Source organism: Typopeltis vanoorti, chromosome 8 (genome assembly GCF_054136105.1).
Source record: "Typopeltis vanoorti isolate ZY-2024b chromosome 8, IOZ_Tvanoo_1.0, whole genome shotgun sequence".
Lineage (NCBI taxonomy): Eukaryota > Metazoa > Arthropoda > Arachnida > Uropygi > Thelyphonidae > Typopeltis > Typopeltis vanoorti.
Genome location: NC_143556.1, coordinates 28,153,000 through 28,180,289, shown reverse-complemented (window position 1 = coordinate 28,180,289; position 27,290 = coordinate 28,153,000). Strand labels below are relative to the sequence as shown.

The window sequence follows — 27,290 nt, the reverse complement described above, 5'->3', positions numbered from 1 at the left end:
TTTTTATTTTCTTTTTTTTTAATATCAAATGCTTGTTCTGTTTATACCATTGCATGCCTTGACTATTTTTAAATAATCCATTGCTGATCATGCACTCCATTAACTATTTTGTTACTGATAAAAACCTGTATTTCAGGTTTTTATCAATATTTGGCTATTAAAGGTTAATACTTCATTCATCCTTCCTTGTGTCTGCATGAACATATCATTCTGTGAACCCTGATGATGGCAATGTAAAGTTGCCTGCCAAAATATCTGAAGCAATAATTAAAGTTATTATAATTAATATTCCTGTAATGTTCCTCAAAAATAGTATTTATTGACTGATTTGATTTTAATGGTGCAAAAGGCATCAAAGATCATACTGCATCAGGACACAGGTTACAACAGTGTATAAAGTAAAGTTAGTAGGACATAAATTAAAGATGCCAAAACATTATATTCTTGGTTTTGTCCTTTATCCAAGTGTAAGCAAATAACGTTTACGCAAGAAGTAACTTCACGACTGGGCTACCTGTATATAGAGGCTAATGACTTCACATTAATTGCCTTAGTATCCCATAATGCAATGCATTAAATGCATAGCATGTGCATTGCATTATGGGATACTAAGGCAATTAATGTGAAGTCGTTAGCCTTTATATACAGGTAGCGCAGTCGTGAAGTTACTTCATGCGCAAACTTTATTTGTTTACAATTGGATTATGGACAAAACCATGAATATAATTTCTTCACATCTTTAATTCATAGTATAACCATATGGGAAAAAACTTAAGTTTTTAGTTTCAAGTCTATTAATAGGACAAAGAAAAATATCCAGACCCTTGGCAGGATTTGAACCTGCAGCCTCTTGGCAATAAAATGGATATGATAACAACTCGGCCAACATTATTGAATGAGATCTTTTATACTGTTCTACAAATGCTGATATACCAATAAAATGAATCTGAGATTCTGCAACAGAAACAAGAGACTTTCTTCTGGTTAAAGTACTACTGAATGTAATAAAAACTAGGAAAATTCAAATGAAAATAATTTTAGAGTGTGCCAAAAATTCTTAAACATTACCACTGAGAGAAAGAAATCTTTAAGTTCAAAAAAAGAATTTGTCATCATTGATTTCCTGATATGTACAATCAAGGAGTGTTCAGGCTACTATGACAGCACTACATCATTAAGTTTACATGTTATTAACCTCCCTACCAGCTGAGATGAATGAAATACTGAGACCAAATTGCATTTCTTATCTATGTTATTCAATGGGCGTTACATAATCCAGATTTAGCTGGATTATGTAATTGATGTCCAGATGTCCAACTAAATCATATCCAGATTTAGCTGGACATCTATAGACGTCATGGCTGGTTGGGGTGTTGATAACAATTTTATTCCAAATCAGTCTATGAGTTGTCAGCAATTCAATATCATCATATCTTACATTTCATGCTTCTAACATACTTCGGACTGAATCAATCCATCTAGACCTTGGTTTTCCTCTGGATCTCATTCCTGAGATCTTGGCATAAAGATCTGTTCTGCTAACCTTTCCTCACCAATTCTATTTAAGTGGCCATATCACCTTAGATTAGCTCTGCTTACACATTCTTGAATTTTAACAATTTCAAGTTCCTTTCTAATATTTTCATTTTTCATATGATTCTGCCAGTAATGCCATCGGTTCACTCCACTAATTTTTCTCAGATTCCTCATATCAGTGGTCTCTCTCTAGTCATTGATCAAGTATTTTATTTCTAATCCAACTCTCAAATCCATAACTTAAAACTGGTTTGATGCTGTCTTGTATACTAATAGGTTGGTGTTTTGGCTAATTTCTCTCTTATTACATATAAATTTATTCAGTTGGCTATCCACCATACAAGCTTTGCTTACCCTATTTATTTCAAGATTTAACTTGCTATCTTTACTAAAAATTGTACCTAAATAGTGAAATATTTTACTTGTTCTGTAGGCTCTTCATTCAGAATGCAGTCTATGTGTTCAAAGTTTCTGCTTATTTTCATAGTTTTAGTCTATTATTATTATTATTATTATTATTGATTTTTACACCAAATTTGTTACAAGAGTTATTCAATTTTGTTAGAGAATATGGAGACTTGCAGTAGATGTGTTTAGGAGTACAACATCATCTGCATAAAGCAAAGAGATGTTTGACATCTCCAATTCTAACATCAGGCCTAATGTTACTTTCTTTCATAATGTGATCCATATAGATGATGAATAAGAGTGGAGATACTATATACATCTTCATCTTGCCCCTGATTTTGCATCAAACCATCCTTCCAGTATTTCTTTCAATTCTAACTGCTGACTTACAACTTAAATAATTGCTCTATATAATGTTCCATTTATCCCATATAATTGTAGTTTTTTTTAAAAGCTTTTCTCGTCATATGCTTTTCTAGATCAACAAAAATAAAATATACAATAGATCACATCATATTCCCAAGATTTCTCAACTCTTTGTCTTAAAGCACTGGTTCTCAAACCTTTTCAGTTCACGGTGCTCTGACTTATCAGGATTTTTCCATGGTACTCAAAGTCAGAACATAGGCCTACCTAAGAGTTGCAGTGCACAGTTGGTGCAGTTAGGTCGTTAAGTTAAAAAAAAAAAAAAAAAAAAAAAAAAAAAAGATTTCAAATTCACAAACAATTTACGTAAGAAATATTAAATGAGTACATATTTTGAACAATCTAATCACTGAATAAATAAATCGTAATTAGTGGGACGGTGAGTCTGTTGTTCACTGCACATCTTCTCAAATCTTGGAATCAAACTGAACACAGCCACCCTCATTTCCTGTTCCACGTTGATTCTTGCATTATACTTGCTTTTTATTGTGAAGTGACCAGTGAAAACTCAGCTTTGCACAACTATGACGTTGCAAATGGAATTAAGATTCACTGAGCTTTACCACTTGTGTCATATCCCCACATGACTCAAGGTCTGACATACATCAGTTTACAGGCAGAAGTCAACCCTGTGAGAATAACCAGTCCTCAGCAGAGTGCCAGCAGCATTGAACGATTGTCCCCTTCCAACTACTAACATGCTCAGACTTGTTTAACTTTTTTTGCGTGAGTAGCAGAGACTCTACCAATCAACTAGCCTTTGCTGGCTGAGCTTTACTACATAGAACAGGATATTCATCTTTTAATGATATCCAAAAGTTAGTTCCATACTGCCAAGTTTTGTCTTTAGTGTATTGTTGCAAGACAGCTCAATAAGATTTCAGTGAAAATATTGGAATATTTTGTGGCACCCAGGGGCTCCGCACACAGTTTGGGAACCACTGTCTTAAAGTGAAAATCTGATCTTGACAACCTCTATTTAGCCTGAACTCAGCTTGTTTTTCTACAAGTTTCTCTTCCGCAATCTTTCTCAATCTCTTTTCAAGTATGCTTACATAAATCTTACCTTGAAAACTTAGTAGAGAAATTCCTCTGTAATTCTCACATTCAGCATTATTTCCTTTTTTTTAAAAAAAGGAAAAATAGATGGGAACTTATACAGCTCTATTCCATCTGGAATTAGACCTTTTGACCAGGCCCTCTAGATTATGCAGTATATCCACTGTAAAACTTTCATTCCTCCATACTTAAGCATTTCTGGTTGAATATCATCTACTCCAGCTGAATTTCTGCATTTCAAGTTTTGAATGGCTTTTTCTGCAAGTATTGATATGTACTCCCCCCTTTGCATTTCTCTTGAAAAAGTTCAACTATGGTTCTGTCACTGTTTATTTCATTTAAGTCTCTCAAAGTAATTATTTCAGACATCTAGGTTATCCTATCTTCAATTTTCATGTCACATTTATCATCTATGATTCCTTTTAGAGTACTCTTTTCTCCATTTCTAAGCTTTTGCAATAGCTTCCAGAACATTTCTCCACCTTCGTGATATTTTCTATATTCTTACCAAAATCTTCCCATGACTTTTGTTTAGCTACTTTTACATTTTTCTTCGTATTCCTTTAGGGCATCTGCTGACTTATTTGCTAGGAACTTTTGGGGCATTCTTCTTTTCTAGAACTGCTTGTGTCCACCATGGCATTCTTATTTTTCTATCTTTACAGACAATTTCATCACATATCTCCCTAGCTAGAACAGTCAATGTCTTGACCTCCCTAACTGGATTAATCAATGTCTTCTTCTGAGTTTGCACTGAGACTCCAAGGTTTGGTTCATTTCTTTTTTGTGTATTCTCTCCACGTCAACTTGTGCACATATTAATGTTGGAACGTCGTGTTAGTAATGACTAGTATGTGTAATGAACAGAAAACACCATTCTTATTAGCTTTGCCATTTTCTCCAATTTTTCCCAAAATGGCCCTATATGCCAAGTCAGATTTAAATGAGACAAGAGTTTAAATTTGGAAAAAAAAAATATATCAGACTTTGCTAGTAATGCAGCCAACATTACTAGCAAAATTGTCAGACAAATCTTTGAATGCATTGGTTTTCTTAAATTTTCTTTTTTTGGATACAAATAAAATATGATTATTTATGAATAAAAATTAAAATTGTAAGTCAGTTTATAAGCTTTTGTTAATGTTATACTATAGTTACCAGCATTGAAGCAAATATATCAACCTCATGTATTAGTGCATTTCCAAGTCTGTGAAGAAAAAATTCATTTTTTAAGTGATAAAAGACCATTTATTCTATTATTTATTTTTCATTATGCTTTTGCTTCTAACACTCATAATATTTCTTGAATCACCTATGGAAAAAAGCAAAATTTCTTATATGCCATTAAAAGTAAATATTGAAAAATATTTAATATCAAACCAATTTGCAATAAAATAAAACCCAAATATCCACACATATAACTATATTAGTGTGTTTCTGAATTCTAAATCTTTCCAAAACATTATTGGATGGACACAGCCAGTGATGTTATGACATGAAGCGACTCAGAAAATATTTGCTTACAGTCTAGAAAATAAAATATTTTGGAAAAATAAATACTTCATTCATTTTTGGCAGGGAACAAGGATGAACAGCAAAAAGTCAACTACTGGAACAAATCCTAAAACACACCCCAACTCAACATCAGAGTTCAAGATCAGTACTATCGACATAAGAAACCTGAATGGCATAGAAATGGAGCTAGCTGAGGAATTGGAGAAGTACCAGATCAACATAATAGGGATGATTGAAAGAAAAAAGACAAAAACTGGTGAGATCTTTCTGAGCAATAAATACAAAATGTTATATTCAAGCAATGACAAGGAAAAGAAGGAATAGCCATAATATTCAACACTAAATACGAGGTTAATCTTCTTGAAAGGCAGGCAATATCAAGTAGTGTGATGTGGGCAAATATTAGAATGGGGAACTGGACAATAAGACTTATTTGTGCCTATGGTCCCACAGAAGGTTCTACTAAGGTAGAAGTGGAGGAATTTTTTGGAAGCTTTAGAGAAAGCAACTGACACAATGAAAAATTGGTCCTTGTGTAAGGAATCTAAAAAGCAGAGTAGGAAATGATTGTCAGACATACAAAAATATTTTGGGAAAATTTGGAGAAAAGAACAAAGCTAATAATAATGGCAAATACCTGTTGGATTTCTGCCCAGGACATGGATTGGTTATTACAAACACAATGTTCCAACAAAAAAATGTGCACAAATTCACATGGAGAGAAGAGACAAGGAATAAGAAAAGTCTCATTGACTAATGTTATTGTTGATAGTGATGTTTTCTCCCTGGTGTAGGACTCTAGAGTTTACAGAGGATTTGAAATTGGAAGTGATCACTATTTAGTCTTGAACAGGATAAAATTGAAGTTCGTATTGAAAAGAAGAACATGTAAGAAAGTTTTAAAGTGAATAAAGGTTGAGCATGTGAACTGTAGACAAACATTATTCAAGGAAAAATGAAAGAGTTTGAGAACAGAAACCAAACCTTGGAGATTCAGTGACAAGCCCTGAAGAAAACATTGATTCAGCCAGAAGCATGTGGTCAGGCTGTCTGCAAGGTAGAAATATCAGAACTCCGTGGTGGACACAGGCAGTTAAAGAGGCAGTGAAGGAAGTGAAAACAAGTCAGCTTGTGCTCTTAGAGCACAAGCTGGCTTATTTGCCAGAAATGTAAGAGACAAATGTAAGAAAGCTTAACACTGTGTAAAACTAGCTAAACAAAAGTCATGGAATACTTTGGTAAGAACAGAAAATAAATATCAAGAAGGTGGTAAGATATTCTAGAAGTTGTTGAAGCTCATAAATGGAGGAAAGAGTGCTGTAAAAAGAATTAGAGTTATAATGAAGGTGACATGAAAACTGGAGAAAAAGATATCCTTGATGTATGGAGTAATTACTGCAAACAAATGCTAAATGAAACAATCAGTGACAGCACAGTGGTTAAAAACACTGACCAGACATGTAGTCAGGAATACATATCCATACTTGAGATAGAAAAAGCTATCAAAAGCCTGAAATGGGCAAAGATAGCTTCAAACTGGAGTAGATGATATTTGACCAGAAATACTCAAGTGTGAGGTATAAAAGTCTTACAGTGGCTGCACTGCATAGTCCAGAAGGCCTGGAGAGAGAGATGAATTCTCAAGTATACTTGCAGTATACTTGAGAAACAATTGAGAAGGATTGTGGAAGGGTAACTTGGTGAAGAACAAGCTGGATCAGGCCAAATAGAGGCTGTCGGGATCAAATTTTCACTTTACAACAAATTGTTGAGAAATCATGGGAATATAACAAAATACAGATCTTTGTTATATTCCCATGATTTCTCAACAATTTGTAGATCTGGAAAAGGCATATGACAAGGTGCCAAGAGAGAAGCTATTCAAAACACTACAGTTGTATGGTGTCAATGGGGCATTATATCAATCAATACTTAAGTCTTTATTTGAGTTGTAAGTCAGCAGTTAGAATTGAAAGAAGTACAGGAAGATAGTTTAATGTAAAATCTGGTGTCAGGCGAAGATGTACATTATCTATATGGATCACATTATGAAGGGAAATAGTATTAAACCTGTTATCAAAATTGGAGATGTTAATGTCAGCCCTTTGTTTTATGCAGACGATTTTATACCTCTAAATAAATCTGCTACAAGTCTGCAAGATTCTCTGACTAAATTGAATTAATTGTTGTAATATATACATTATCTATATGGATCACATTATGAAGGGAAATAGTATTAAACCTGTTATCAAAATTGGAGATGTTAATGTCAGCCCTTTGTTTTATGCAGACGATTTTATACCTCTAAATAAATCTGCTACAAGTCTGCAAGATTCTCTGACTAAATTGAATTAACTGTTGTAATATATATTGCATGAAGGTCAGCAATAACAAGTCAAAGACAATGAAAAGAAGATTGAATAGAACAAGTAAAACGATTCAGCTAATTAGGCATGATTTTTAATGAAGATGGTAAATTAAATATGGAAATAGACAACAGAAATCAACAAAGCTGATATGGTAGGAAGTCAACTGAATAAATTTATATGGAATAAGAGAGATATTAGTTAAAATTCTAAATTCACTGTATAGAAGACAGTGTTCAAACCAATTTTAACTTATGGATCTGAGAGCTGGGTTAGAAGTAAAACACTTGACCAAAGGCTAGAGACTGCAGTTATGAGCGTCCTGAGAAAGATTAGGTTCGTGAACAGATGGCATCAAAGACAATATCACATTAAAAATTAGGATATCAGGAAAGAACTTCATATTGTTATCATCCAAGAATGTGTTAGCAGAGCTAATCTCAGGTAGTATGGTCACTTAAACAGAATGGGCAAGGAAAGATTAGCAAAACAAGTGTTCTCTGCAGGTTGGCAAGAAAAAGATCCACAGGAAGACCAAGATATAGGTGGATTGATACGGTAAAAAGTGCTTTAGAAGATAGAAATATAAGAACTGATAATGTTGGAGTCTTGACAGAGAACAGATTGATTTGGAGGAAAATTTAAATAAGAAGTTAGTAATGATGTAAATTTTTCATGTAGTACTATCATACACCCCTTGAGGGTACATGGCAGGAATTTGATGATAATGAAATACTTCATTCTTAACTTTCAAGATTTTATATCTGTTATTAATAGTGTACATCTATACTGCTTGGAGTTAGACGTCAACAAAAGAAGAAGTCAATGGACATCCCCATGGTCAAGGTGCATCGTGCCATGTAACAGGTCAGTGTCCAGGTGAAATGGCTACAAGAAGGTAGACTGAGTTTGAAAGTGGCAAGTTGCAAGCCTATCTGTTACGCAAATTGTTGACAAATTCATCATCCCAGCTCAACAATCAGTCATACCATACTAAGATGGGAGTGGGGGGGGGGTCAGCTGCAACTGCTATCCGCAGTGGACAATCCATGCACTCACCGAACCCAACAAAAGGGTGCTAGGAAGGATAATATGTAAAATTCACCGTTTATCAGGTGACACATTCAACGGAGTTCTGGGCATGGAATCTGCTCAAAAACATTCACAACCGAGGCTTACAACACTGGTTTCTATGGTAGGACTGCAATATAGAAGAACCACATTACCCAAACCAACATGTAGTGTCGTCTTCAGTCAGTGGTGCAAAGAGCATGTATGGTGGGACAAATCATGCTACACCCTCTACCAAGCAGATGGATGGGTGTGACAAATGCCCAGTGAATGTCTCTTATCAGAGTGTGCAAACCCAACTATAAAATTTGGGGGTGACAGTGCTATGGTATTGGTATGGTCCTGTTTTTACTGGTTTGGCTTCGGACCACTGTTTGTAGTGCTGCCATGCACACTGAACTCCAAGAGGTACCTGAATATTTTGATAGAATATTCAGAATTGTCCAGAACTGATGGTAAAACATGAAATTCTATCATATTTTACCATCATTTTATATTGTGGTTTAAGCTATTAAGAATACAATTTGGTCGGCTAAATCCCAAATTGCCAGCCCATCCCCCTCCATTCAGTATCAATATCCAGGTAAATATCTAACAGGGTGCACCATGAGAAGGTGAGGATTGGACATTAGCCCTGGCTTGTTCTCTGCATTCCTTTAAAGGGTATGTGGATTTCTCCTCTCAGTTATACAGCTTTGACCCTTGCTGCAGTCATTGCAATAAAAATAGGTCCTACATCTTATTAATATGGGTGCTATTGCTGTTTGTTCCATACACTATGGTGTATGCAGATTTCTTTCCAAACAGTGTATTTTAGGTTGCTATGTCACATAATTGTGATATGGCTTACATAATGGTATTACCTCATGATATGGCTGAGTGCTCTTATGATAAAAAGATACATACATAACCTATCCCCTTTATTACTGATTATGCCACAAAATTAGTATTATAACTGATTTGTCACAAAATCAGTGATAATCGACTAAAGAGGCATTTGTAATGACTAGCATTTCCCCATAGGTGTGATATAGTTTACATACAAAAATCTGTGTACAATATAAAATCATGAAACAGAATCAGCATCACTTAAAAATAAAACTAATGATTAAACCACAACTCCAATTCTATTTTTTTTTTTTTAGTAAAATTTCTTACTCGTTACAGACAAATATATTTTTCAAGCCCTGTATATTAATATAAAATGGAGTGCAATAAAAAAAAATTATTTTCAAAGAGAAAGTTTTTAGTTTATCAAAATAAAAATATGAATTTTTTTAAAATATTTTAAATTTTTTAAAAATATCAAAACATGACGTTTTCTCAATATGTAAGATTGGTGAAAAGTCATTTATGCATACGAGGAAAAGGGTGAACCCTGAGGAACACTTGCATAAGTTAGAAAATCTGGAGAGAGAGAGAAAATAAAACACCCTCTATGGCCTATGCAGTCAGCCCTCAAGAAACTGGAAATACAAAGGGAGAAACTGGATCATGCAATAACAATGTGAGAGCTATTCAATGCCAAATCATAACCAAATGCTTTGGAAATGTCAAGTGCAATAGCACAGCTTTCTCCAAACCTTTCCATAGCATATAAATACAGAGACAGGTGAAGTAGGTGAGATCTGCTGTGGATCTTAATTGGTGAAATCAATACTGGTAGTCATTAACTGACAATTCTCAAAGGTGTTGAAGATGTTAATGCAAACAACAAGCTATGGTTTGATGGTAGACATTTTTTTTAGAATTGGCTGTCCATAAGCTTGCTTCCCACAACACTTACGAAACAATAGTTTTGCAACTGAGGTCCTACATCAAAACCTATAACCGTCCTACACACTTTTTTGGAAAAAGATAGGTAGGATACTCGGTGAAAAATTTTGAACACAGTTGGAAATAATAGCCCTTCCAACATGAGAAATTTCTGTAACAAGATGACAAGAATTATCTGGGAATTGAAGAATGGGAACAGTAATTTGACCATGTAAAGGAGAAGTCTGAGATATCTCTCACTTGACCTTGTCAAAGTGCCACAAGCCATAAGGTTATGAATGGCTGAAGGGAGAGCATTCCACTAGAGATGAAACTTGGATAACATTGTGATTTAAATTACAAAGTGTGGTCACCTCGAGAGTACCTGGAAGGAGAACTTGCTAAGAAGAAAAGATCCAGCATTGGGTGAGAAGGAATGTCAAATTCTGTTAGGAAATGAACAATTTGATTTAGATCATTGCTTACCAACAAATACCTCGGTTTCTCTTCCAGCTTAGCTAGTAGAATAAGGGAACCAGTTGAAGTTGTGGACATTACAGGCATCAAAGAAAGATGTCATTATATTCACGCAATAAAAATCAGGGAAAAGGAATAATAGTTATAGTATTCAACACAAATTATGAGGATAATTTTCTTAAACAGCAGGCAATATCAAATGGAGTGATGTATACAAATAGGAGAATGGGAAACAGGACAATGCTTTATTTGTGCCTATGGTCCTATTGAAGATTCTGCTAATTTCTAAATCGGGTGAAACAAGGCTGTACATTATCTCCACTCAATATCAAAATCAGAGATATTTTAATATCAGCTCTTTACTTTATTCAGATAATGTTATACTTCTAAATAAATCCAATACAAGTCTACAGGATTCCCTGACTAAACTGAATAACTGCTGTGATAAATATGGTATGAAAATCAGCAATACAAAGATGGACAATGAAATGGGCAGAAACACTGAAAACATCAATTGCATCCTGAATAGAGAATTTATAAAACAGGTAAAACATTTCCGTTACTTAGGAATAATTTTTAGTGAAGATAGCAAATTAAAGATGGAAATAGACAGAATAATTAGCAAAGCTGGCATGGTAGGAAGTCAAATAAATTTATATGGAATAAGAGAGAAATTAGTCAAAACACTATGCTATTTATATATAAGACAGTGCTCAAACCAATTTTAACTTATGGATCTGAGTGCTGGGTTAGAAGTAAAACATTGGCCAAAGACTAGAGACTGTAGTATCATATTAAAAATGGGGATATTAGGATAGAAACTTGAAATTGATAGTATTCAAAAATGTGTTAACACAATTAATCTCAATTGGTATGGTCACTTAAATAGAATGGAAAGGTTAGCAAAACAAGTATTCTTTGAAAGAATGGAAGGAAAAAGAGCTAGAGGAATGCAAAGATGTAGGTGGATTGGTTACAGTAAACAGTGTCTTAGAGAGAAATGTACGATCTGATAATATTAGTCTGGACAGATAATGGATCAATTTGGAGGAAAATTGTTGCTAGAAGTTAGTAATGATGTAACTTTTTTTTTTTTTTTCATATAGTAATATCATAATAAGCTATACACTCCCTGAGTGTACATGTCAAGAATTTGGTGATAACGGAATTTGAACATTGTCAAGTGTGTGTGTGTGTGTGTGTGTAGGATGAAGTGAGATATTATTTTCTGAAAAATAAGATAGAATTGTTTTAAAAATGACTGAAATTCACCATATCATATCTTACCTCACTGGAAATGGCAAAATCAATGTTGAAGTTTGAATCTGAGAATTATTTGAAAAGAAAATTAGAGAGAACTATAAATACTAAAATATGGATAATTTGTTGATGAATGTCAAGGTAAAAGAAAGAAGTGTTACCAAATTTATTTATTTCAACTATTTTAGGAAATATTAAAAATGAAATATAATTAAATATTAGCAGATGCATGCAAATTTTATATTAAAAAATCGCTTATTTTATATACTTACTGTTATACTGAACTCCTTTTGCAAACTTTCTCTGCAAATTCTGACCCATGGGCTGCATGCCAGGAGGAGGCTGTCCTTTTGGATTAGTTGTGTCATTACTGCCTACTAATTTCTTAAGTGCAGTAAACATGATGGACTATACTGAATATTCAAAATTAAGTAATACCTGGAAGATTCCATTATAAAAGAATATTTTTGTAATGTTATTAAAAATAGCTTAAATTCAATTCTCAAAACTAATTTCACTTCTCAATTATAATTTGGAATTAAACTATTAGAACCTATTAAAGCAATTAAAACACAAAGATAATCCTGATCATAGAACAGATTTATTCTTCTTAGTCAAACACACTTAGCTATATGAAATATCTTCTCACTTGTATTCATGAAAAGGTGAATATTTACATTTCAATCATTTTTATAAGTATTAATTATAGCAATATAAAACCTAGATTATTATAAAATAATTAAAAAATAAATGAAACACACCATTAAGAAGAACTCTTTAAGGTTTATAAACACCTTGAAGTAGAAACTGGCAAGTGATACTGAGCTTCTTATAGAGCATCTTGAAGATTCCATGTATCTCCAACACAACCTTAACTTTGCTTTTGAGTTTGCTATGTGGACGATGTTTTTGCAACTGGGTCATACACAGAAGCATCTCTACTGGTTTTCTTAACCAAAATCAGCAGCCTACACTACACACATGCATCAATTTCACCATGAAAAAAGAAAATGATGGAAAATGAGCCTTCCTGAACATCCTCCTTTCCTGTACACCATCTGGAATATTTACAACATCAGTTTACCACAACTCTATTTTCATAGACCACTACATACAGCAAGATTCAGCCCACCATCCAACTAAAAAAAAAAAAATTTATATCTCTAAATCTTTGCTCAATAGAGCACATATCTTCTCTAATACCCAAGCAAGATCTGAACACCATCCAGTGCATCATACTGAATGGTGTTCAGATGTGTCCATGATGCATTTAAACTTCACCTCAAGGAAGTTTAAATGCATCCCGGACACATACAAGCCTAACCTCAAGAGCAACCCAAAACCTGAATATCAAGTACCAATCCCACACACTTCAGGCATCATGTAAGTTCTTGCAAATATCCTGAAAAGATACAGTTTAGTCCCTACATTCCCTGTCAATAAAAATCGCCTCCTGGTCACCATTTATGAAAGAAAGAAAAATAGCCCCGTCTCTCCCTCCCTGGTGTTTATAAGGTTCACTGTGAGTGCCTCTGCTCGTATTTTGGACAAACAGGATATTTGGTCAAAAAACGACTACAAGAATGCCCATATCAACAATAAACTATAATAAATTTAGTTTAATCCTTTATCCAAGTGTAAGTAAACAAAGTTTTCCCCTGAAGTATCTTTAGGACTGAGGCAACTCATAGAAAAGGTGGACTAACCCATTTCTTAATTGTCAAAAATAAAGGAGAAGAGCACCCATAAACTTTTATGAACTTCGAATGAATTTCTTTGGTGTTAACCCTTCTTTTACAAAGAATTTTATAACTGCACAATACTCAATTTTATTCATTTCAAGGGATACAGATAAAATTTTTGCTTCAGATGGCAGTATAAAATAAACTACTTGATAGAATGACTTGTAATTTCACATGGATGCTTATGACAGATGTACCAACTTAGAAAAAAAAAAAATCGTGCCAATAGTGTTGCCATCTATGGTCGAGAACTTTTCAGATCCCCCTCGTATTCCCATCCTCTGCAGCTTGTACACCAACTTATTATTATTACAGGTGACTCCAAGGAGTCCTCATCGAGAGAGGTCCTAAACATCATGTCCATCACAACTATTCGACATTCACACAGTATCTATCATACCTAGCCTTGAACTCATTCACTGTCATAGCACCCACAACAGACTCTGGCAGCTTATTCCTCTCATTCACCACTCCAAAAGTAAAAAACCCAGCTCAAACACCCTTACTAACCACATTCTTGCCCAGCTTCCATGGAAGCTTGATGTCACCTAGTCCTCCCCACCAGTCCTGTTCTCAAAAATATCTTCTGAATTAATCCTATAGAAACCCTTCAACAATTTGAATGTCTCAATCATCTCTCTCCTATTCTGCCTATCAACCAATTTCTGCAACCCACAAATCTTCAACCTGTTTTCATAAGGTTCATTCCATAGACCTGCTATCATCTTGGTCATCTGCCTCTGGATCCTCTCAACCTCCTCCCCATCAAGAAGAAACCTAAGTGACCATATCTGGGCACAGTAATCTAGATGGGATCTTATCAAGGCTCGATACAGAGGAACTCTGGTAGCTTATTCCTCTCATTCACCACTCTAAAATCTCTGCTCGTCAAAATATTCTTCAGTATCCAAGTGATTTGATGAGCTGATTTAGCCACTTTTGCGATATGCCCCCCTAAACTTCAACTCCCTATCCACCCAACACTCCAAATTCCCTGGCCTCATCAATCTCCTGGAGTACAGTTCCACCAATGTGATATACTGCTGCTAATCTTTTCACTCCAAAATGCATAACCCTACATTTTGCCACATTAAATTGACATCCATTCTCCTTAGCCAAGACTTCCAATCTATCTAAATCATCCTGCAAAATTTTGACATCTTCTGCATTCACTATTGCCCTACCCAACTTGGCATCATCAGTAAACAAATGAACCATTCCTCTCAGATCCTTCCCTATATCGTTAATGAACAAATTAAACAGCAGTGGTCCAAGAACAGAACACTGCGCCTACCACTAGTCACAGGCCGTCTTTTGGACTCTACTCCTGAGTAACCTACTCTCTGGTATCTCTCCATCAACCACTCTCCTATCCATCTCGCCAGCCCTATATCCATTCCCATGTTGCAGTTCACAAATTAGACTTCCATGTGGTATCCTGTCAAAGGCCTTAGCCAAGTCCAGCAGTATCACTGTAAACCCAATACCCTTATCCAGTTCAGCCATCACTGTGTTATAAAACCTGAGCAAGTTACTGAGGCATGATCTACCCTTCACAAAAACATGCTGTTCCCCATACAGTATCTCATTTTCATCAATCCATTCGTGTATTTTACCCTTGATTACTTTCTCCAGGACCTTCACAACGACTCCTAATATGCTGATCGATCGGTAATTTGCAACAGTAGTCTTGGTTCTCCTTCATACAGTGAAACTATTTTCCCCTCTTTCCACACTTCAGGACTAAACCAGACCCGAGACTGGGATTAAACAATAAGGTTAAGGGTACTGATAATTCTTTAGCCGCTTCATGTAAGACCCGTGCTGATATACCATCCAATCCCACAGATGTATTCACATTGAAGTTCTGTAATAGACTATTCACCTCCACTTCATTCACCACAATTCCCATATAAACTAATGGTTCCTTCAACCTGGATGATATACTCTTGAAAAGTGCTCACTCAGTAATTCCACTATATCGACTGATTCAGTGACCTCCCTAACATCGCCATTCCTTAAAATCATTCTGCCATGTACAGTTTTTCTTTTACTAGAAACACATTGAAAGAACTGTTTGGGATTCTCTTTAGCTTGCATGGCTAATTTCCTTTCATAATCCATTTTTGCCTTTCTCACTACACTTGTTACCCTTCTGGTGTGCGCTTTATACCGTTCATGTGCCTGCAGGTCGCCTTTCTCCTTAAATTCCTTCCACAGTTGTTTCTTTTTTTGCAACTCAAGTTTAATGGTATTATTCATCCATTTAACCCTTACTTGATTTACTATTCGGAGTCTAGTATACAGTCTGCCATAACCTCCTGCAAATGCTCCTTGACCACTTCTCATGCCCTATCAACATCCAGCCCTTGCAGTTTTACATGCCATGGCACTGAACCAAGCAATCTCCTAAGCTTGTCATACTTGCCAGCATGGTAATTCCACATTCTTTCCACACGCTTTTGCAAAGTAAGAATATCTGTATATGATTCCCTTATCTAACACACTTCTCAATTTATCATAATATGTAAGTAAATTACTAGAACAGGACCTACCCTTTACAAATCCATGCTGACCATCATAAAGAATGTTATGTCCATCAACACAATTCTGTATTCTATTCCTTACCAACATCTCCAACACTCTGACCACAACTGCAGTTATACAGACTGGCCTATAGTTAGAGACTTCAGTCTTAGAACCATGTTTGTTCATCAATCTAACAAACAAGTTTAGGTGTTGAACATTATTCATAACTTATTTTAATAGTATTACAACACCGAACTAACTAAATTATAATAAAGATGTTTATTAACTGATTTATATTTCACTGATTTCAAACCAGCATCTTCAGAGCATGTAATGTGAAGGAGATAGCAGTTATGGTATGGAGATATTATGGATACGACACTCTAATGTTTAAGCAAAATAATGCCCCATGCCATAGTGCTGATTTCATTCAAGAGTGGTTCATCAAGGTTTTACTATGGCTAGTGAATTCATGAATTCGTAATGTTCAGATCCTGATCACTATGAATTTACAGAAAGCAATCATGGCAACGTAGTATGAAACATTCAAGTCTCATTAGTCCATACCATGTTGCATAGTGGCAGTTCTGGCAACAACACAAGGAGGGGGTGGGGCTAGGGATTATTATGAAGGTCAACGTTTATTCTTGATAGTGTAGATGGCTTTTCATAATGTGGCATTTACAGTGTAACTGCAGTGATATAATAAACTTTCCTCTTTGCACCTCATCATAAACTTTTTCCAGATCTACAAAAGTTAAATACAGAGCCTTGTGAAATTCCCATGATTTTACTATTTTTCTAAAAGCAAAAATCTGATCATCATCACAATCCCTATTTTGCCAGAAATCTGTTAGCTCTTCCTAAGTTTCTTTCTCTATTTTTATTTGCCTCTTTTCATGTATGATTTCATAAATCATTTTATCTAGAACACTCAGTAAGGAAATTCAACTAATTCTGGCATTCCTTTTTATTTTCCTTTCTAGATAGGCACTGAGATCTCCGCTTCAATCATTCAGAATTCAAACTTCAGATGGGGACATTATTTCTGGTCAAATATCACCTACTCCAGTTACTTTTCCACATTTTTGGTATCTGATGAATTTTTCCTACCGCAGAGAGCAAGGATTATGAATTATGCTGGCTGAATGTGTAAGGAGATGAGAGTACAGTTTGTTAATGTGTGGAATGAGTTTGAGGGATGAAGGGAGCTATATGGGAGCGATGGACTGCATTTGAGTGGTTATGGTGCGAGTTGCTTGGAGAGACTGCTGCTGGAAGGTAGAGAAGTGAATAGAGAGAATAAATCAGATCGAGAGGAGTGTGATGTGGAAGAACAGGAGAGTAAGACAGGAGAGATTGAAGAGGTGGATATGAATGGTTAAGTGAGTGGTATGAATATAGAAAATGAGAGAATAGGTGTGCAAGAGGAGCAGGGAAACGGGGAGGCTCAGGGTGGACAGGAGTACACAGCGTGAGAAAGGTGGATGCTCCAAGAAGAGGTGGGAGCATGTGTAGGCAGGAAAGGAATGGGATGACCAAGGATCAAGAGGAAACAGTTGGAATTGAAAAGGGTTCTAAAATGAAGAAGCGAAAGGGAAATGGCCCCAGTCGAGCATGGAGAGATCACATCGAGTGAGCGGTATCAGTGGAACTAGCTGTAGATCCAGAAATGAGATGTGTCTGTATACCAATGCTAGAAGTATAAGAAACAAGGCAGATGAGGTTGTTGAAACAAGGTTCTTGCACTAATTGCGTCTGTTCACCCAGACTGTCGGAATAAGTGACACATGGTTGGAAAAGGATGACATCCTGATAAGAATAGAGATGGAAGGATACGAAGTGTTTTGTGAGGACAGAAGGGGTAAAAAAGGAGGGGGAGTGCTATTGAATGATAGAGAAAGAGTTATGTCCATACATAAGTAGAGATGCAAGTCTGAAATAGTGCCAGTGGTTTTGAGGCAGTATGGTGTGAGATAGAGGTGAATAAAATCAAATACTTGGTGGGATGTTGTTATAGACCAGGTAATGTGGATGGTGGTGATAGTGAAATGTATAGTCAAATTAGCCAAGCAAATAAGAAAAGGGTGACCAGAGTTGATTTAAATTATGGCAATATAGACTGCAATGATGAGATAGCAACTGGAAGTAAAGAAAATGAGTTTCTTGAGTTTTTGAGGGATACCTACCTCAGACAGTATGTAACAGAGGGTACACGAGGATTAAGGGTCTTGGATTTGGTCATCTCATCAGAGGATGTAATTATAAATGAGGTGTCAAATCATCCACCAATTGGTGAGAGTGATCGTGAAGTGATTACCTGGGTGGTTGCCAGCAGTGCAAGGACCCCTGTGAGAAAAGAGTATATGTGGAAATACAAGGGGGTGGGGGTGATTATCAAGAGCTCAGGAGACAGCTTGCGGGTGTAGCGTGGAATGAGGAGTTATCTGGAAAAGAGATCAATGCAACTTGGTGGATTTTCAAAAACTATCTAGTAGATGCAATGTCTAAATGTATTCCAAGGATGAGAAGGTTAAATAAGGTAGGTGCGAGATGGATGAATAAAGAGATTAAGCATTCGATACAGAGAAAAAGGGCATTGTGGAGGGAGCATAAGAGAAGCGGAAATAACCAATTTCATGAGGTCTACAAAGACAAGGCAAGGAGAGTGACGTGGTTGGTGAGAGTACCTAAAGAGAGGTATGAACAGCAGTTAGCTAATGAAGCCAAAAGGAATCCTATGGAGTTCTTTCGATATGAAGCCAGCAAAAGAAAGAATGATTATGGAAGAATGACACTGATTGGAGAAAACGGTATAAAGACAGCTGTCGCAGAATGTGTGGTGGAGATACTTAATAAGCAGTTCATAAAGATCTTTCAATCTTGTGAATGTGACATCATGGAGAGATTGAAAGCAGTTGATCATATGGAGGAGAGACTGACTGTAAGTGAGCAAGAGGTGTTTGGGGAGTTGAGTAAACTAGATGTAAATAAGGCTGTGGAATTTGATAATATATCACCGCATATTCTGAAGGAATGTGCCAGGGAGTTGACACCTGCCTTTGGCATATTTTTTAATACGAGTCTTGCACTTGGTCAAGTTCCTAAGGAGTGGAAGGAAGGCAAGATTGTGCAAATTCATGAAGGAGGTGATAGAACTCAAGCATCAAACTATAGGCCTATCTGTGTGTCAGGTGTTGTGGTTAAGTTGTTGGAGAAGCTTGTGAGAACTAGGATCCAGAGTTGGGTTGACAACAATGGTATTATCTTTGATGGACATGGATTTGCTAAAAGGAGGTCATGTTTTAGTAATCTACTTGCTTATTACAATAAAGTGAGTGCTTCCTTGGACAGAGGAGAAGGATACACAGTAATATACTTGAATTTTGCAAAAGTTTTGATAGAATACCTCATGATAAGTTCACAGTCAAACTGGAGCAGATGTGGTTGGATATTAGATTAGTGCATTGGATTGGAGACTGGCTATCTGATAGGTATCAACAAGTTGTGTATGGGGGTGTGATATCCAGGAAAAGGAAAGTCACTAGTGGAGTGCCACAAGGGTCTGTTTTAGGGCCATTACTGTTTAACTTGTATATTAATGATATTGGTGAAGATTTGGATGGAGATATTCAGTTGTTTGCAGATGATGATGCAAAGTTGGGATGAACCATAAAGAGTAGTGAAGATGTTGTGGCCTTACAAGAAGACTTGAATAAATTGAGTGATTGGGCACGGAAATGGGGATGCGAGTTCAATGTTGCAAAATGTAAGGTTTTAAAATATGGAAAACAAAGATGGGATGCAGAATTTATGCTTGGTGAGAATATATTGTTGGAAGTAGAGGAAATAAGAGATCTGGGGGGTGATAGTGGATAAGAATCTAAAATTTAGGGGGCACATCACCAAAATTGTGAAGACAACACAAAGGCTTCTGGGAATGATGCGGAGGACACTGACGTGTAAAAGTAGGGAGATTCTTGTTCCATTGTATAAAGCTTTGATTAGGCCACACAGGGATATTGTGCCCAGATTTGGTCACCGAGTTTTCAGAAGGAGGAAGATATGTTGGAAGGGTCCAAAGGCGACTGACTAAGGTAGTTTCTGACCTCTGGAATGTCAAGTATGAGGAAAGATTGAGAAGATGTAATTTGCAAAGGCTGGTAGACAGGAGGAAGAGGGGAGATATGATAGAGACCTACAAGTTGGTAAGGGGTTGTTATAGGATTAATGCTGGAGAAGTTCTACAGAGAATAGTGGGAGATCAGGGGAGAACCAAAGGTCATCCCCGGAAACTGTATAAAGAGGGTGTGAGTAGGGGAGTGAGAGGGAGGTTTTTTCGTGCAGAGTTGTGAATGATTGGAATGCCTTGCCTGAGAGTGTAGTGTCTGCAAGGAGTTTGAGTGTGTTTAAGACATGGTATGATGAGATGTGTGTGTGTGTGTGTGTGTGTGTGTGTGTGTGTGTGTGTGTGTGTGTGTGTGTGTGTGTGTGTGTGTGTGTGTGTTAAAAGGACCTCCCAGATGAGTCTTTGACTCCACGAGGTCTTGGGGTAGTAATAATAATATCTTGATGAACCCGTGTTTCTCCGTGAGTGCAGGTCACAAAGATGCCTCCAACGATCTTGATCCTCTCTCTTCCATGTTATATCCATAGATGTCACTAGTGGTTCTTCCCATCTTGTAGGTGGTCTTCCTGGTTTTCTCTTTATTCTTGGTTGCCAGTTGAGTATTCTATATGTCCATCTGTTATCCTTAAGTCTGGCTATGTGACCTGCCCATCTCATCTTGCTTTCATATACTGCAGTTACCACATCTTTTATGCCTGATCTCTTTCTTAGTTCCGTGTTTCTAATATGTTCCATTCTGCTGATGTTACAAATCCTGCATTCTATTGCATGCTGAGTTATTCTGAGAGTCTCTTCTTCTTTTCTTTTCATGTTCTATGTTTCTGATCCATATGTGAGTGATGGTAGAATATCACTATTAAATAGTTTTGCCTTCGGAGAGATGTCAAAATTTGGATCAGTAAGTGTTTCTTTTAGTCTGTTGAATGATAGCCATGCAGCTTTCTTTCTTTTTGCTAGTTCTTCAGATAAATCGTTATTGATTTTTATTGTTTGTCCTAAGTACTTGTTCATTTAGAACAAGTTGTATGAGTCAACTTGTTCTAAATGACAGTCACCTATGTTATCAATACATAGGTGAATGTCATTTGTGTAGATGTTTTTGATCCATTTTGTTTTTTCTAGATTCATTTCTAAGCCTATCTTACTGATAGAAAACAGTAAAAAAGCATAGATGGTGAAAAACTACAAATTCTTATGTTTGCTGATGATCTAGTACTGATATCCCACATAAGAATTTGTAGCTTTTTACCATCTATGCTTATTCCTCCATTTAGGTTTAGGAAGACATAAAAAACTATCGTCTAATCTGTCTACTCTCTCACATGTATAAGATCATGAACAGGTAATACTGAACAGAATCCAAAACACTCTAGAATACAACTCCAGCAGAGAGCAGGCAGGATTCAGAAGAGGCACAATAGATCATATCCAGGTCATTTCACAACTAACAGAAAAATGCAAAGAATACCGAATCCCTCTATGTTTCCTCTTTATTGATTTTAAAAAAGCATTTGATACCATAGAACACAATGCAGTCATCAATGCCTTACTGGAAATAAATGTGGACCCTACTTATATCCACATGATAAAAGAAATTAACAAAAATCAGACCACACAAATAACCCTATTTGATCAACCTATAAATATAGATATAAAGAGAGGGGTCTGCCAAGGCGATGTGATCTCCTCAAATCTATTTACCAGCACTTTAGAATACATTCTGAAAAAATAGTATTGATAAATATATATATGTGTGTGTGTGTGTGCGCGCGCGCTGATTTGTAGAAAATATTCAAGAGGAATGCAATGTGCTGTCGGTGCTTGTTTCATTTAACAATCTTTAAAAATAATTACTCCAAACATAAAGGAATTAAGTAACCTCATCTTTAATTCCTTCCACAGTACTATTCCTCCATTGTCAGCTTATAGCCTGCAGAATATTTTGTCATCTTCATGATATTTATTATCACCAGCCATTTTCTGTCTACTGCTAGATGAAGGCATCTCCTAAAGTCATCCATTCCTATCTTGAGCCTTTCTATGCCACTGAGTTCCAGCCATATCTTTAATCTCATCCTCCCACCATCTTTTTGGTCTTCCTGTAGTTCTCTTTTCATCTCTAGGATACCATTCAGATATCAACTTTGTCCGATTAATGGCTGTTATGTCTGTCACCTTAGTCTAAGCTCTGACCCAAGTAATGCGCTTTCTATCTAGAATGGCAATACCAAGTAATGATCTTTCCCTTTTACTAATACTCAACTTGTTGGTCTTTTAGTCAAAGTCCATGTTTCGCTTCTATATGTCATGACTGGAAGTATATAACTCACGAATATTTTTCTTTTAAGGCAGATAGGGATATTTCCTTTGAGTGCTTCACAGTGTTTTCCCAAGGCTATTGAATTTTTCCAACCAAATTGAATTCTATGTATAACTTCTTCTTTACAGTCATCCTCTACTGTGATCATTTGTCTTAGTTAAACTACATCAATTTCCTGATGTTACATTTGAAGTGGCTTTTCGGTAATATATTTATTTTATACTTTGTTTTTTGTCTTTGTTTATATTTAATCCTTTGTTTTTTACTTTCTGCATTCATTTCAGTGATCATTTGAAGTTCTTCTGGTGAGTTTCCTAAAAGAACTATGCCATTAGCAAATCACAGGTGATTTGGTTCTTTCCCATTTACCATAATTCCTTCAGTTTTTCCAATCCAGGATTTTCAAAATTTTTTCTAGGGATGCTGTAATTAAGTGAAATTGAATCACCCTGTCTAACTCCCTTTTTTTTTTTTTTTTTTAAATAGGAAATGCAATACCTGTTCCTTATTTTAAAGATGTAGATGAAAAAAAATTTATGATGAAATCCTAAACCTTCTCAGAAAGAGATGATAAATGAAAAGTGATTCAGACATGATAAGTAAAATAGAATTCCCAGAGCTATGTTAAACAATAAGAAAAAGGACATAAGAAATTAGAAACTTCAGCACGAGAAGAATTAGAATTACAATATAAAACATGAGTTTAAAAGGAGTGAGAAGAGAGGTCTCCATAGGACAAAATAAATTAATAACTCTGAAAGATGAAAACAGAGCACTAATTAAAGACAAAGAATATAAAGAGTCTATGCCAAATTATATTATGATTCCCAAGACTTATGTAAACTACATCAATTTCCTGATGTTCCATTTGTATTGGTTTTTCGGTAATATATTTTATACTTTTTTTTTTTTTTTGTCTTTGTTTATATTTAATCTTTTCTTATTTACTTTCTGCATTCAATTCATTAATCATTTGTTGAAGTTATTCTGCTGAGTTTCCTAAAAGAATGATTTTGAAATATGCCCTGATGTTTTAAAAGAATTCAGTACGCAATGGATAGCATGAGTAATGGAAACACCTGTTGATAACTCATCTTCACCTGAAGTTCTGAAAGCAGGTGATGTACTAGTCTTAACTATCTTAAGTAAAATTTACACCTGCCTAAGACAGAAGAGAATACCAAAGAGTTGGAATAATGTTATCGTTATTATAGTTTTTAAAAAGGAAGGGAGAGAGAGAGAGGATATTAAAAATTACCACCCTATCAGTCTCCTTTCAACAATGTACAAAATTTTTACAAAAATCACTAGCAGCAGAATAACAAAAACTAGATTTTTGCCAACCTCCAAAACAAGCAGGATTCAGAAAAAAATTACAGCACCATTGATCATATACTGTATATATGATATGACAAATGAATATCAAAAATCCTTAGGCCAGGCATTTAATGATTTTGAAAAGGAATTTGATTCAATCTCAATATTAACTATTTTAGAAGCCCTTAAAATTCAATGAATTGAAAAACTTACATTAATATACTTAGCCATATCTATAAAAATTCAACCACATGATATTTATAGTTTACCAGTCTTCCCACGACTTGATTAGCTGCTTTTACAAAGAACTCAGCTGCTGTCTTACTTTGTTATGTCAAGAACTTTAGATAGGAACAGTCCTTTTTCCAGGACTGCTCCTTTAACTTCCTGGGTTCACCATTATTTTGAAGTTTTCTACTCTTGCAACACAAATTTAACCACATGCCTGGTTGGACAGTATCATAAAGAGTGGCAGTGAACCAGTTTAACATGTTCACTGCCACTCTTTATGATACTGTCCCAAGGCCGTTCCAAATGACCTGGTCACAGTGCCTATAGATTCACACAATTTGAATGCCCAAACCAAGTTATGCAGCATAGAAACAGGTTAGGTATGGCAAAGCTTAAAAATGGAAGTGACACATACACAAATACGAGTCTGATGCTTTAAAAGCATCAGTGGCAATGAATTGCTAATGTGCTGTGTAAAGTTAGGTGCTTTGGTGTGAAAAAAATCACAAACGGTTATAATGATGGAAATGAACAACGCAACTGATAAAGCTATGGATTTAGGGGACAAACTTCCTCATTCCAAAGAAATTACAGAATTTTTTGGAATGAGGAAGTTTGTGAAGGATTCAATGATGAGTGAGCAAGAGCGTGGGAATGTGGTTGTTTGGAATTGCAGCCCAAGCAGTTATAGCTATGAGATCAGTGTATCATGTCTGTACATAAAAATAAAATAAACACACCTTCAACCTTCAGATGAAAAAAAATTCTTAAAAGTTCTTCACATTCCAGACGGGATTCAAATCTAGGTCTTTCCAACCAAAGAGTATCTTTGATACTGACAGGCTCTCCGAAGATGGTGAAGTGGGAGATAGATTGCAAGATGTGTGTGTGTTTACTTTTTCCTCCTAATAGTAACCCTACTAGGAGGTAATTTATTCCTACATGCTCCATTGCACTACAATGCTTATATTACATGTAGCTTATAAGTACTGATTAACATTTCTATTTATATTTTTGTATGAATTTTCATATTTACATTTAGATTTTTATATATACATATATTAACACTATACAATATAATTCACATAATAACAGTATTTATGTTAGCTCACAAGGACTGGAAATTGATTTTATTAGCAAATTTAGTTAATTCTATGTAATAGTATTAGATAAGTCTTTGTCTTGACACTGGCCACTTGTCTCCGGAAGTGATGACGTGTTGTATTAGGGGCATCCGGATGAAGTCCAATAGCTGACAGTCGTAAAGTATGTCGTCAACAGTCTGTTGAAGGTGTGGACTGCAAATGCGCGATGGTGATTCCAGGATATGGAATCTGTGAAGGTAGTGTCATAGTTGTCCATGTCCCATTAGTAGCGTGGTTAAACCTGGAGAAATGGCATGTCTTTTCAGCCGGAGTCTGTTTCTGATGCTAGGAAAGAATTCTTTTGTTGTTGATCCGCTTTTTGATGTTTTCCATTCTTCTTCCCACTAGATTGGTTTCTGTTAAGCTAGACTGATTACTATACATTACTGCTGGATTTGGTTGTGTCTGACATTGAGGCCTTCTCTCTCTGTCTGTGTGTGTGCATGCACACGCACACGCTACAAAGTTTTGTTGACAGACGGAAAAGAGGATATATTATTATTCAGGCCTCCATGGAGTCAAAAGACTCATTGCAGGAAGTCCTTCCTAGGAAACACAAAGTTTATCAAGACTCATCGTGAGAAACCCCTCTTAGGAAACACAAAGTTTATCATACCACTCCTTAAACTCTTTGACCATTCTCGCTCTCACCACTCTATCAGGCAATGCATTCCATGGTTCAACCACCCTCCAAGCAAAGAAACCACTCCTCACCCTATTGCTCACAGTTTCCTTTCATAACTTTCAGGGATGGCTCTTGTCATCACCCCTTCATGCTGTTCAACCAAGCGAAAGAACTCCCCAGTGTCAACCATGTAACCACCTCTCAACAGCTTAAAAGTCTCAATCGTATCACCTCTCCTTCTATCCACCAAACTCTGCATTGTACAGTCCTGAAACCATCTTTGTTATCTGCCTTTGTACCCTTTCCACAATTAGTTTATCCCCTTCAAATCCAGGAGACCAAATATGTGAACAATAGTCTAAATGTGATCTGCTCAGTCTTATACAACGGAATGATAACTCTTTTATCTCTGCTGATCAGTGTCCTTCTCATTATTGCAGCAATCCACTGTGTTAACTTCACCACCTTTGCAATATATCCCCTAAATTTCAGGTTTCTATCAATCATCAACTCCAGATCTCGTCTCCCCTACTTCCTCCAGTATAGCTCCTCCAATAGAGTATGCAGCGTCCCATCGATGTGTCCCAAACCTCAAGAGCTTACATTTTGCTGCATTAAACTGACATCCCCATTCATTTGCCCATCTGTCTAGCTTATTCAAAACCTCTTGCAGGGCTACCACATCTGCACTATTACTAATAACCCTTCTCAGCTTTGCATCATCTGCAAACAACTGAATATCACTCTGCAATCCACTGATATAAAGGTTAAACAGTATAGGTCCCAGTACTGAGCCCTGTGGTACCCCACTTGTAACCCTCTGCCCCACCATACACAACTCTCTGATACCTATCGGGCAGCCAATCCTGAATCCAGTTGACCAACCTGACATCCAGACGTACTGTAACTTAAATATCAGCTTATCAAGTGGCACCCTGTCAAATGCCTTCGCTAAATCCAAGAAAATGGCAGTATATGCCTTTTCCTCATCTACTGCTCTTGTAACTTTATTATAAAAGGCTAGAATATTACTAAAACAAGAGCACCCCTTCACAAATCCATGTTGACTCTCACAGATAACATTACCCTCATCTACCCAATGCTGTATATGGTCCCTCACTAATTTCTCCAAGATCTTAACTACTGATAACACACAAACTGGTGTATAATTAGACACTTCCAGTCTGCTATCACCCTTATGCAATGGAACTATCTTACCTTCCTTCCTTCCATTCCCTGGGCCTTTCCCATACCCAGACTTTCACTGAAAAGCCAGGTCAAAGGAGCTATCAGTTTTTTAGCACGTTCTCTCAAAACTCATGGTGAAATACCATCCAGTCCCACAGCTTTACTGACATCCAGATTACTAACATCTGGAA

At 36.1% G+C, this 27,290-nt stretch overlaps 1 protein-coding gene across 3 annotated transcripts in view; it reads right to left on the bottom strand.

Moving 5' to 3' along the window:
* Positions 1–27,290, bottom strand: part of LOC150103873 (rab-like protein 6) — a 330,329-nt gene that overhangs the window by 291,412 nt on the left and 11,627 nt on the right. For all 3 annotated transcript variants that reach the window (XM_090396585.1, XM_090396584.1, XM_090396583.1), the window contains exon 2: positions 12,146–12,311. In XM_090396585.1, coding sequence (XP_090252711.1) covers positions 12,146–12,275 — 130 coding nt within the window. In that variant the 5' untranslated portion in view covers positions 12,276–12,311. The remainder of the gene's footprint in view (positions 1–12,145; positions 12,312–27,290) is intronic.